Source organism: Chrysemys picta, chromosome 9 (assembly GCF_011386835.1).
Source record: "Chrysemys picta bellii isolate R12L10 chromosome 9, ASM1138683v2, whole genome shotgun sequence".
Lineage (NCBI taxonomy): Eukaryota > Metazoa > Chordata > Testudines > Emydidae > Chrysemys > Chrysemys picta.
This window is the reverse complement of record NC_088799.1, coordinates 49,999,437-50,012,709: the sequence shown is the minus strand read 5'-3', so window position 1 is coordinate 50,012,709 and position 13,273 is coordinate 49,999,437. Positions and strand designations below refer to the sequence as shown.

Genomic DNA, 13,273 nt, shown 5'->3' with positions numbered 1-13,273 from the left:
AAAAGAAGTAGATAAGTTCATGGAGGATAGGTCCATCAATGGCTATTAGCCAGGATGGGCAGGGATGGTGTCCCTAGCCTCTGTTTGCCAAAAGCTGGGAATGGGCGATGGGATGGATCACTTGATGATTACCTGTTCTGTTCATTCCTTCTGGGGCACCTGGCATTGGCCACTGTCAGAAGACAGGATACTGGGCTAAATGGACCATTGGTTTGACCCAGTATGGCCATTCTTATGTTCTTAGTTGCTTTCCATCCACTTCCCATGCTCCTACTGAACCCTACGTTGGGGGGGGTGACCTGTGGAGCACCCCCATCCATGCTCTCAGAGCAGTGTTCTCTGCCCACTGTGCAGTGCTTCATGGGGTGGCATGGAATATGCATGGCAGCTATCTAGAGAGTGCTGAGCACCAGTTTAGTACTTGAGGGTCTGTCGTCACTGCACAGTTAAATCAGGCTCCCTACCACACACAGTAACCTTTGCCCTGGGTCTGGAGGTGCTTTAAGTCCAGGCTAGCTGACCCAGGGGTTAGGTAGGGCCGCCTCCACTTTAGCTCAGGCTGGAACCTTCCCGCTTTGTAGTGAAGACACAGTCTAAATCACTCAAGTGCTGATAGGCCTCCAATCCCTTCCCACAATCCCCCCTTTCTGCCCCCTCCCCCCCAAAAAAGGAACAGACAAGTTCGTCTGCATTCATCACAATTGCCTGGGAATTAATCCTAGAGTCTCCGCACAAAGACCCATAGGGAGTGTCTCCAGACACACTGGAGTCAGAGCACCCATATTCCCTGGAGGGACTATTAGTGACGGGACACCAGCAGAACAGGCAGTGCGGGGAGCTGGGCTGGAAGCAACACGGCCATGTGGACAGAGCAGTGCACAAGGTTTAATAAAGGGTTCAGCTTACCCGCCTCCAACCTCACTCTTTGCAAATGAAACACGGTGGCAACACCGGAGCGATGAGTTCTCTCCAGCACAGCAGCTGGCAGCGTGAGCCGTGGCACTCGGACCGACACCCCCAGCCCTGGATTGTGCAGACACAAACCTAGCTCAGCGATGGACCCGGGGAAAGGAGGAGCTGAGCTGTGCACAGACCTGGCCAAGCAGGAGGATGACCACAGCAAGAAAATGAAACTGCTACTTTACCATACTAGGGAACAGAGCAGAGAGGTCGGCACCACACTGAAGCTCACCATGGCCTCAAGCTGCTGCTGACAGCAGCGACCTATTGCTCCCCAATGCAGAACTGCAGAGTGACTAGAGACCCATCCTAAGGGAAGGGGATGGCCCCCTATGCTACTGCCTTACGCACACTGGCTGCCACATGTGATTCTGGGGACTTGTCAGACTCCCTGATTCAGGACAGGACAATGCAGCACTTGGGATCCCGCCTGCGGGAACGGCTGCTCCAGGAATGCGATCTCAGACTTGACAGATGCTTACACATGGGACGTGCAATGGAAGCTGCAAGAGAAAGGATGACAGCCCTAGGAGGCACAACAGCCCCAGAAGTACGTACAATGAGACAACAGCAAAGGCGAGCAGGTGGCCAGGGCTCTGTGAGATGAATTTACCAAGAGAGAAGGCATGAGCAGGTAGAGATGGGCTCTGCGCTAGGATAGCACTACAAGGAACAAGACAAACTGAACCAGTGTGGGCAAAGCAGACAAAGGTCCCCAAAGATTGTCAGACTTGTACAAGATGGGCATATTGGGCTCAGGCTGGTGGGACAGGAAAGCAGGAAGAGACAGTACCAACCTTCGTGCATGCAGCAATGTTAACAAGGAAACACCTTGTGCAATTTCAGCTGAAGAGTGGGGCCTCCTGGAATGTGATTCCTCAGGGTGAATTGGACTCACACACCCATTAGAAAGAGCAGGTGCAATCTAAAATGTAATAATAATGAGAGCACAATGCAGCCCATAGAAAAATATGTCACCTCATAGTAACAAGCCTGGAAAACAACAGCCGGGGCCAGCTGAAGTTTGTGGTGGCAGATGGCAAGCACCACAGACCCCTCTTGGGGCATACACCTGTACAAGCCCTGGATGTGACCGAGGGCAGCGTCAGAATTTCACAGCTGCAGAGCAAGAAGAAAAAGGAGGAGTCCCATGGATGATGGAGGCAATGGCAAAAGCATATGGGGATGTTTTCCAGGGCAACGGGGGCCTAGCAGAAAAGCTGTTCCTGGAAATAGACCCCACTGTGGAACCTATGCGCTTAGCACAAAGGACAGCTCTGGTAGCACTGTGTAATCCAGGACACAAGGAGCTCAACAGTCCGCAGAGTAGGGGTATCATAGCACATGCAGAGGCCGGCATAGCCTCGGTAAGCAGCATGGAGGTGTACAGAAGCCATCAGGCAAATTACACATCTGGATAGACCCAAAGCCACTGAACCAGGGATTGAAAAGATGACACTATCCACTGCCCACCATTGATGCCATCTTGCTAGAACTCTCCAATGGCGAATCTTTATGGTCTCTGATGTAAGGAATGGGTTTTGGCAAATAAACTGGCTGACAACCTTTGCATGGGCATAAGCCCAGCACCAGATGTGTTCCAGAGAAGACTCACCCAAGTGCTGGAAGGACTGCCTGGGGTGAAAATAAATGCAGATATCCTCATTGTAGGTGAAGAGAGCAACAATACAGAAACTGAACAAGAGAATGACAGAAAACAACAGGCTTTTCTACAATGATGCTGGGACAAAAACATAAAACTCAACTCAGAAAAGAAGCCACTCAAACAGCATGAGGTTCCATACGCTGGACATCAGCTCACAGCAAGGGCACTGAAAGCAGATCCCAACAAGCTCAAGGCATGCTCCAGTGGGTGGGAAAGGGCTACAACGGTTTGTAGGAATGACAAAATGTTCTGTCCAAATTCTGGCTGCAGTGGTGGAACCCATACAACAGCTCCTGAGGCAGGATATTGAGTGGGACTGGGCAGGTCCCCAACAGCAAGCATTGGACACACTGAAACAAACGATAATGGATGCCCCCGCCCTGAAGTACTACCAGGCAGGAGAGCTGTCTCCCAAAGAGGCTGCAGAAAAATACATCCAACCAGGGAGGCCAGAAGACGAAAGCCAACTTCTGGTAGGAGCAGAACCAAATTTTCAAATGAAAGATGAACTGAGAGTGTAGGTCAGAATCATATTTTGAGGACAGAGAACTGTTGTCCTTGCCACAGTAAGGATGGATGTCAGGCAAAAAATACACACCTCATGCCTGGGCATTGACAGCTGTCTGAGCCCGGCTTGAGAGTGTATTTACTAGCTGTGAATGGATACACAACTCTGCCCATGGATAGAAGGACGTGACACTTGCCTGTCACGTGATAGCCGCCAGCAGAAGGAGACTCTGTTCCATGTGAGCTGCCAGCCTACCCGTGGGAAAAGGTGGGAGCAGACGTATTTACCTTCAAGGAAAAGCAGCGCTATTCAGATGGAGCATACCCCCAGAGTAATAGAAAGGTGGAATCAGCCATGAAAACAGCTAAGAGACTGTTACACAAAGCTGTTTCCTCTTCCTCCTCCTCTTCTTCTTTGTTAGTATTTTTGGCGCACAGGGGTGCCAAACAGTCCAGACCAAGGAAATAGTGGGGTGAAGGACCAAAACTCTGCTACAAGTAAAGCGAGAGCTGTTGCTGCCAGAAGAATGGAGGTGCTGTGAGAGGAGATGGCCAAGAAGCAGAGAAAGCAGGTGCTAGCAAGGAGAGGTAAGAGGTGGAGTGGCACACAGATCACACAAGGTGACTGCGCAGGAGGGACTAGTGACCGAAGGAAGAGGAGACACTTGGGAGCCAGCAGACAGCACCCAGAGAGACCCCACAGCGATACAGAGATCCTCCCTGAATGGAGGGACAGAACCATGCAGAGGCCGACCTCTCAGGGATGGAGGAGACTCCAGAGACAGTTTGCTGGGCTTGGAGAGAGGTGACAGGAAGATAGAGCTAGGTCGCTTCTGGTGCAGTTGCCTGCTGAGGAGACCGAAGTGTGTTCCAGAGCCTGTGACCAGCTGAGTCTGGGTAAAGACAAGCCCAGCTTGGCTCTATGCTAGGAGCTTCTGGCTGAGGGACCTGGGGCCAGAGCTGGGTGTCAGGCTGTATCACAATGTCTGTAAAATTGGGAAGATGGACCATGACCAGTGGGACCGGAGTCATTGGGCCCATGCCCCCTGGAGGGACTGTAACGGAGGGGACACTAGCAAGCCAGGCAGTGCAGGGAGCTGGGCTGGACGCAACGCAGCCACGTGGACAGAGCAGTGCACAGGATTTAATAAGGTTCCATTTGTTCAGCTTACCCCGCCTCCAGCGTCACTCCTGGCTGATGCGCGGAATACAGGAGGAGAGGGACAGAGTGCTGGGGGAGAGCTTTGCCGTGGGGGTGCCCACACCCAGGCTGGGCTCACCCAGGTGCTCAGACCCAGGTGCTGATCACCAGACTGACCTGTGGAGTGAAGACAGGGGTGACCTGCTTCTCTTCGTACATTCCCCTAGGAAAACCGAACACTCCCTTCTCTGGGCTGAGCCAGCGTATACTGAACATAGACACCATCGGCAGCTCCCATTCCACTGTAACCGGGGACACAGCTCCTCCCCTTGGGTTTTGGGGGAGCCCATAGCAAGGGGCAGGCTGAGCCCCCGGCTGCTGAGCCACGTCTGTTCACATGGCTTTTGACACGCGAAGACCGAATATCTCCCCACAACAGTGCCCCCTTCCCACACACACCACCCCCTCAGGGGAATGTGGCTGGGTCCAAGGAAGGCAGCTTGCCATAGGGAGCAGCCGATACTCATGGGCAGTGACTCAGTGATGCAGACAGACACACAACCACTTGGGGGCTGGGTTCCAGGCCACCGCAACATGGGTCAGCCGGTGTGTCATTCCTGAGTCAGGGTGAATGTAACGCTAGTCTCCAGGCATGAATCAGTGTTTAACTCTTCCCATGTGAAGGCAGTGTGAGTGCCATGGCAAATTGCTGCTGGACTCTCGTGTTGGGCCTGTCTGATCCCATTTCCACAGAACAGACCCTCAGTGCTGCTCCCCTGAAGTCGGTGGGGTCTAGATAAAGGCATGCTGCCCGCTAGCATCTGCTATCACACTTTGCAGCTGACCCCCTCAAGCCTCCAGGTGCCTCTGTCATCAGGGGCACTGTGACCGCACTTCTCCCTGTTTGTGCAGGACTCGGCACAGGGCTGGGCCCAGTCCAGCGCAGCCAATTGCATGTTCAGAGCCTGTGTTATTTTTTCAGCAACATGCAGGCAGAGATCTAGCAAGCTGGGCATGTCTGCAAGCCCTTCTGCACAGCATCCAAATGCTCAGATCTCGGCAGAGTTTGTCAAGCCAGCTGAATGGGCCTGTCAGCACAACAGAAATGTTTGCAAGCAATGTCCCCTTTTGCTGAAAACCCTCAGAAATTCAAAGGGAAATGCTGATGAAAAGGAGTGGGAATTCATTTTTGTCTAAACTTTTCCTGGGGAAAATCCTCGTTTCCCAGCCAGCTCCAGTGCTGAACTACTCTAGTGTGAAATCAGGTTTTTTGTAGACCGAGCAAATTCCACTCTGCATCCATTAAAGAACATGAAATACCCTGAACGCTCTGACGCCTGCCCGAGATCTGGCTGAGCTCCCCATGACACGCTGAGTCTGAGTGCTCCGATGGGGGGGCAGACCCAGGGTCAGGTGCGGGGGGCCTGGGGAGAGAGTGCCAGGCTCATGTTGCTGCTAATCACTTGCCTCTCTGTGGCTCGTAGATCGCACCAGCAGAGGGTCCAGATGCCAGCGAGAGGATGGTCATCATCACCGGGCCCCCGGAAGCCCAGTTTAAGGTCAGTGGGAAGCGGGTAGGGCGGAGCGAAGCAGGGGTTTTGGGACACTGTACAGATTCGAAGCCCCCTGATGCTCAGCCCTGGAGAAGCCAGAGCAAACACATGCTTTAAAGAGTAGCTCTGAGGACTCCAGGTTAGCAGGGAGGGGAGAGAGCAGACTGACGGGCCTGATCCTGTGCAAAGGGATAGCATCTCCTCCCCCTTGCCAGTGGGAGGGCCGTGCTGTTTGGGGGCTCTGCTGCAGCGCGTCCTCACACCTATCCAAGAGGCTGTTTGTGCCCCAGAGGAGTGGGAGGAGGGGAGGGCTGGCAGGGTGCCACAGGCACAATGCCTTGCCTGGCTTTGCTAATGAGGCAGCCTGCTCTGTCCCGTCCATGCAGGCTCCATGCATGAAGAGAGCTAACTGCCCAGATGTGCTCCCGGCCTGGGGTGGAGGCCCCCTGCCTGCAGACGGCCACCCAGAAGAGGGGCTGCATGACCCTTTTACAGCCAGGAGAGGGCGCTGCTGCCCAGCAGGCAGCCAAAGCTCAGCATTATAGGGACAGATTGGGGTTCAGCCTGCAGTCTCGGGCTCTCCCTACAATTCCAGAGCAGCTGAGTGTCACTGCAAAAGCATCAACCCTCAGACAGTTAACCATGTTCATGGGTGTCATGTTGTCATTATGCTTCTGTGTCAACATCTCCTTGAAAGGAACAGGGGCAGAGCACACCCCAGAGCTGTATCCTCTGCACTCACAAGAGCTACAGACCTACTGGGCTAGTAACATTTGCATTTGGCACAAGGCAGTGGGGCTATCAGCAGGGGGCAACGCTGCCTCGATCCCCCGCTTCCACTCTGCACTTACTAGAAGGAGACTGCCAACAGTCCTGCCTCGGGATCCCAGTATCCTCCTCTGGCCTTCACGATGCCCTCTGGGCCCATGGTACAGAACTGGTCATGTAGGATTTCAGGAGCGCAGGGCTCCGGCGCGTGAAGTGCTGCCCAGACGGAGCCCCGGAGCGCGAGGTGCTGCACAGACAAGGCAGCCCCAGGGAGTGGTGGTGTTCCCATTGTGCAGGCAGGGAGCTGAGCTCCAGAAGGCGAAGGGCCAGATGTCCCAGCGTGCTCAGTACCCAGGATAGGGGCCTGATCCAGAGTCACTGGACACTAAGAGCATTTGAAAATCTGACCACTTCAGCAAGATGCTTAACTGGGAGCTGCTGCATGCGGGTCACCTCTGAACCCTGGCCTTGGCCCCCCAGGGGGGCTGAGGTAGCCAAGAACTCACCTTGCCTCCCAGTCCGGTGGTTTAGCCCATAGACCACTCTTCTCCCTCGCTGTGGCCCAGTCCAGTTCTCCCTTTCCTGCCCCATGTGCACAGAAATACAGAGCTTGAGCCTGGAATTCACCATGGGATCTTCTTCCTCTCCAGGCCCAGGGCCGGATATTTGGCAAACTGAAGGAAGAAAACTTCTTTAATCCCAAAGAAGAAGTGAAGCTTGAAGCCCACATCAAGGTGCCTTCCTCTGCAGCTGGACGCGTGATAGGCAAAGGTGGCAAAACGGTACGTCAGCCAGCAGCACGGCGGTCTGCCCCAGCCAGACCCAGGAGACGGGGGAGTCGTGGAGCTGAAATTCCTTTGGCTTTGTTTGCTAATTGTTCTGTAGTTCTTTTATAGCCGCCCAGCATGGAGAGAAAACCACATGGGACAGGATGCCCCTGCACACACACCCAGCAAAGCAGCTGGGGTCACTTCAGGGCCTTCAGTAATACAAACAGCTCTGATCCCGCAGCAGACATGGCCCGCGGTCCTGTGCTATTGGGTCTTTCCCAGTGAACTGCACCAGCAGCCTGGCAGGAGAGTCTCTGCTGGGTTGGATTGGCATCACCCCCTCTGGCGCCAGTCCTGCTGATGCCTGAGCCAAAACTGTGTCTCACTGAGTCCTTCCCTGTACTTATTGGCCAGCTGGAGGCACTGCAGAGCCATTAGCTACCCATCCTTCAGCCACTTTTGGGGATGGCCTGATTCCTTAGGGGGAGGGTATTGGAATTGCTGGGCGCTGGGCACTGGTACAACTTGGTAAGCAGAGCTGAGCTCATACCGCTGCTGATCTGAGAAGCCTAGCAAGGCACAAAGGCGTGTGGGAAGAGTGGAGAGATCCCTCCAGTCGGCTGGTTGGACTCTGCCTATGGGTAACAGTCTAGAGTCCAGTCTCCAGTGAACAAAGCCCCGGTAAACATGCTTTGCGTAGAGGTGCTAAGGAGGGAGACAGAGAGCTTCCAGTCTGTCCGCATGGTGCAGCCCGTCCAGGATCCATAGAGTGCTGGATCCATTGACCACAGCCCTAGCCCATCTCTTCCACACCCCGAGTAGCCCGCTGGAGCAGACACACAGGAGGAGCAGAACACCCCTGCTGGCTGTCCTGCTGCTGGCTGGGCTTTGAGGAAAACCCAGCATTGGCTTGGGGGTAGGTGCAGTAGCTGGAGTGGTTAACAATGCACACAGACTGTTGTTAAAACTTCTCTTGCTACAGGTGAATGAACTGCAGAACTTAACCAGTGCAGAAGTCATTGTCCCCCGTGACCAAACTCCTGATGAGAATGAGGAAGTTGTCGTTAAAATCATTGGGCATTTCTTTGCCAGTCAGGTATAGGGCATGAATATTTTTCAATTTCCAAAGTATTTTGTGGCAGAAGGGAAATCTGTTCGCCCCTTCACATCAGGGACAAAATCTGTATTATCTATACAAATCCTGCCTTCTTGGTTCTGATACAAGGGTGTGAGGCCTGGTTTCCCATAAGTACAAAACCATTTCAGTACGTGCATTTGGGTATGTTGTCCCTAGATTTAAAGTGTACGTACCACACATCAGAGTCACTTGATTTCCTATATGTGTAACCAGCTCTATTCATGTAATACTGAAGCAGTTCATTTGTAAATGATTGTTACCATTCTAATATTGTTAACTTTCCCACATTGCAAACATCAGCTCTCACCCTGTTCCCATTGGAGTCAATAGGAACTTGGGCACTGATGTCAAGGCAAACTGGATCAGTCCCACTGTGGATATCAGTGTACACACATTTCACAACCTAACCCATGAGCAAAGAGGTCAGAGTTGTAATCACCTGAACCTTTCTGTTGCCTGACTGTTAGTTTGCTTAAATTTGCCTCAGTCACATTGCATCTGGGTATGATTTTGCATTTAATTTCCTTCCTCCCTCTCCGCCCCCTCCTCCCCCCCCAAAAGAAGTCTACCCCTCACACCATCCCCAGGTGACGGCTGGGGTCTTACAGGTCCAACCACTGACTGGAGCCATTCTGTCAATGGTAGTTTGATACAGATCTGTGTCTGTATCTGTCTACCTGGAGAGCTCAGGGCTAGGGGGTGGTTATTTCCCTGATCCTTCTAGAACAGGGGTTCTCAAACTGGGGGTCAGGACCCCTCATGGGGTCATGAGGTTATTATAGGGGGGGTTGTGAGCTGTCAGCCTCCACCCCCAAACCCCACTTGGCCTCCAGCATTTATAATGGTGTTAAATATATAAACAAGTGTTTTTAATTTATAAGGGGGGTTGCACTCAGAGGCTTGCTATGTGAAAGGGGTCACCAGTACAATAGTTTGAGAACCACTGTTCTAGAATGTTCCAGCCCCATGGTTGGCGAGAGCCTGTTCTGTAGCACAACAGTGAGTGTGCCCAAGCTGACAAGGGTGGAACGTGCTGGTATATGATTTTGTTGGTTATAAACTATGGACTAAGACCGAGATTTTCAAACATAAGGGGCCTGATGAGCGCCCACAAGTGCCTGCCGCTGCCCAGTTTGTGGCCTCTTTGTGCTGCAAGAGCAAAGGGGGAGAGAACCTGCCTGGTCATCGCCACAGGCAGCATCCAGCCTGTATTGACTGTCTCTAGGCTAATGGCAGCCATTAGAGTCTTCCCTAAAGGCTAAATAGAGCATCTCCTTAGTCCTGCTCACCTGGCCACACATCACAGGATAACCCAGGATAGAAGAGGGGGGGTATTTATTACACAGGGTTTTCAGAACTCCTTGCAGTGGTAACTTAACTGCTTCTCTCTAGGTGGTGTCAGGAATAAATCAGTGCGGATACAGCTTCTCCATCTGATAAATGATTGGTACAAACAAGAGAGCTTTTACCTAAAACTACTTTTTATTAGCTCTTAAGCACACATACATACACACGTATACTGTAGTGTAGCAGCAGGGTTAGCGCATCCCAAACATCTATATTTACCCAAAGTCTGGAATGGTTTTCAGGAATCAGCTACCAGCCTTTCAGGTGCCCTCCTTCCACCCAGCTGCTGGGGAATTTAGGTGCCAGCTCCTTGCCCAAAGGAAAGGTTCCTCAGGCTGCTTCAAAATGTATCCTTTTGCTTAAACTTTTATAGCTAACTTAAACAAAGCACATAACCCATAGTGACTCCTGGTAGGTCACCATAGTAACCCCTAATTTCAGCAAACTATTCATTATTTCTCATCATCAAAACATTTCTAGTATTTCCAGTCATAACAACAATAAAACATGTGTGTCAGGGGCACCTAACCAAGGTCAATTCTCCAAACATGCTTCCCGTTCTCATGGTGCATTGACTCTCTGCCCTTTCCTCCCATTCTGATTAGCAAACCACAAACAGGCAGCTGCACGGCCTTGCCCTTCAGCGCTAAGATTAGTCCTAGCTCTGTGGCATTTGGTTTTCAGATAGTGGTGGCTGGACACACCAGATGGCTGACTGCAGTACTGTCAAGTTCTGGGGTTACCCACAGGAATTTCAAATTATGGGGTCATAGGGAGTCAGGTTTTAGCAGCTGTGCAGTGGCTGACGCGCCAGGCCCAGTAGAACCATGCTCTGCTGTAGGCGAGGCCATGCCAGGCTTTATCACTGCAAGAGCCATGACATACAGGGCATGGGTAGGCAGTGTGAGGGGCAGGCACCACCGTCACAGTGTGGAAGTGACGGCATGACCAGCACACAAGGCTTTGCTTCGTACAGCTGAGCCAGGGCACTGAGGAATGGAAATTCAGCCCCAGCCAGCCCAGCACTGAGCACAATTGAAAACCCCACGCCCTGGGCAGCATTGCAGGCCAAGGCTGTTTGCAAACTCGCTGTGTGTGCCCCAACACAACCCCAGGCCTGACTCTCTCTGCACCAGGTGGGGGCGGTGCACTGGGCCACTGGGTCCCACCCTGCCTGGCCCATCTCTGCAGCTGTTTCTCTCTCTCTCTCGCTTTGCCTGCAGACTGCACAGCGCAAGATCAGGGAAATCGTACAGCAGGTGAAGCAGCAGGAGCAGAAACATGTTCAGGGAGCTCCTTCCCTACAGCGCAGCAAGTGAGGCTCCGACACACCAGCCAGCAACAACCGATGAATGTAGCCCTTCCAACACCTGCCAGAGCGCCAGATCGGGGAGCCAACCAAAGACCCTCCTGAGGCATAAACGTCTGCCCACGGCTGGGCTGTGCAGAGAACTCACAGTGGGGAGGGGGAGGGTTCCAACCCACTCACACTGACGATGCCACACAGCAGGGGCTCTGCAGACTCTTCCAGGCCACAGCCTCCATGTTCCTCTATTTACTAGCACGACGCTATCCCTTTAGTTGGACTAACATAGGCGGAGATGGGGCAAACAACCCACTGACAGCTCTTTAGGACCCACTCTTTGTGCACGTGTGCACATACTAGATGAGAAGATTTTTACAGTGCATGGGCTGCAGTGCATGAGGTGGCACTCGCAGCATTAATATATTTTAGAATTAATATATCTGTAACGAAACTAACCGATTTTTCTTTTTTGAAAAAAAAAAGTAATTTTTTTATTTTTTACTTGTTTTTGGGGCTTTTTGTTTTACGAAAAAGCAGGCTTTTTTTAGACCTCTAAGGAAAGAAATGAGTCCACTTGGATATCTAATATACAATAGACTGAAGATACTGCCAGCAGCAAAATTAAAAGAGGGTAAAAAGTGGCAATTTCCGTAAAGGCTTTAGGAAGAGCAGCGTTTGGATTGTCTGTCTGTGCCAACACAAGGGATACCGTCTCTTAGAAGAGGAATCTCTCTATATATCTCTGTCCAGCTCACATACCTGTTTCTCTTTGCTTCACAGATTCCACACTGGTTTTTGCATCCTGTCCTATTCCCTCCCTCTCACTTTCTCTCTCTCTCTCTCTCCACCACCACATCAGCTGTGCTCTAAGTAACACACCACCGAAAACAAACACAAGAAACACCCAGCCACAACTTCCACTTTGATTATCACCCAACCCAGCCACCATGGTACTTGTACTAGCATTTTTGCAAAAAAAGAAAGAAAGAAAAACAAGAAACCTCAGCGCCCCCAGCCACGCAGAAGCTTCAGCCCCTGTGGGGGGAGGACACTGCATCAGGATGGGGGAAGGGGCTTTTCTTTCTTTCTTTTTATTTTTTAAATGGGGGGAGGGGAGACACAAATAACTTACAAGATGTTGTTGGCCCAGGGCATGGAAATTGCAATTTTTTTTTCTTTTTAAAGAAGAGGAAAAAAAAAAAAAACTACCTCAGGTGTTTTCGTACCTCAGCACCTTGCCCTCGTGTTTCCCTTTTAGAGATTTTGTATGCCTTGTAAAACTGATAGTTGGAGCATTTTTTTATTTTTTTAATAAAAATGAGTTGGAAAAAAATCTAGACCAAGTCAGCTGCCCAGCGGGAGAAGGTGCCGTCCCGCGTGTGCAACGACAGCTCTGTATTATCTTTCTGCTAGCTGAGAGCCGATGGCCTTTCCTTTGGAGAAACCTTGAAAATGTTCTTAGAAACAAACTGACAAAAAGACAACCCGAGAGAGAAAGGATTGAAGTAGAACTCCTGAGTTTTGATAGGGCACACGCCATTAGAGTTTTCTACGCTAAAGGATGACCATGTACTGGTTTACGTGAACATACCATTGTACCAACAGACTGCAATGCCAGTTTCCTCTACTGCAAACAGTGTTCTGTGAAAAAAAGAAATATATCCAGCTAACAAGAGCCTCATCTTGGTATTTATTTTCATTTAATGTCATGGAATTGACTAGGGCTGCAAGCTTGGCTGAAGGGTGGGTAGTGGGTGGGCTATAAAAGGCCCTAGTCGCGCCCTAGAGCCATGGCCAGACCACCATTGGGTCCACCAGGAGCGGTGTAAGGCAGTGAATAGCCCCAAAAGAGGGGACATGGCAACATTACTCAGAGGGGATATAAGAGTGGGAGAAATTGGTGGCTGCCCCAAAGCAATTAGACCATCAGGGAGTAAGGTAGGCTGCCTGCCTGCCCTGGCACCGTGCAGCTCCTGGCATGCCTGGCTCACAGGGGCAGCCACAGGGGCTCCATGTGCTGCCCCCGCCTGGAGCGCTGGCTCCTCAGCTCCCATTAGCCAGGAACTGCAGCCAATGGGCGCTGTAGGGGGAGCGCACAGAGCCCCCTGCTCCTGCCT

At 51.7% G+C, this 13,273-nt stretch overlaps 1 protein-coding gene across 5 annotated transcripts in view; it reads left to right on the top strand.

Moving 5' to 3' along the window:
• Positions 1–12,831, top strand: part of IGF2BP2 (insulin like growth factor 2 mRNA binding protein 2) — a 98,090-nt gene extending 85,259 nt beyond the window's left edge. For 3 of the 5 annotated variants that reach the window (XM_005308638.4, XM_005308639.4, XM_042853461.2), the window contains 4 exons: positions 5,759–5,833; positions 7,246–7,377; positions 8,348–8,461; positions 11,074–12,831. In XM_005308638.4, coding sequence (XP_005308695.1) covers positions 5,759–5,833; positions 7,246–7,377; positions 8,348–8,461; positions 11,074–11,169 — 417 coding nt within the window. In that variant the 3' untranslated portion in view covers positions 11,170–12,831. The remainder of the gene's footprint in view (positions 1–5,758; positions 5,834–7,245; positions 7,378–8,347; positions 8,462–11,073) is intronic. The other 2 variants (XM_042853460.2, XM_065556194.1) reach the window with 2 other exon arrangements.
• Positions 12,832–13,273: the final 442 nt, after the last annotated feature.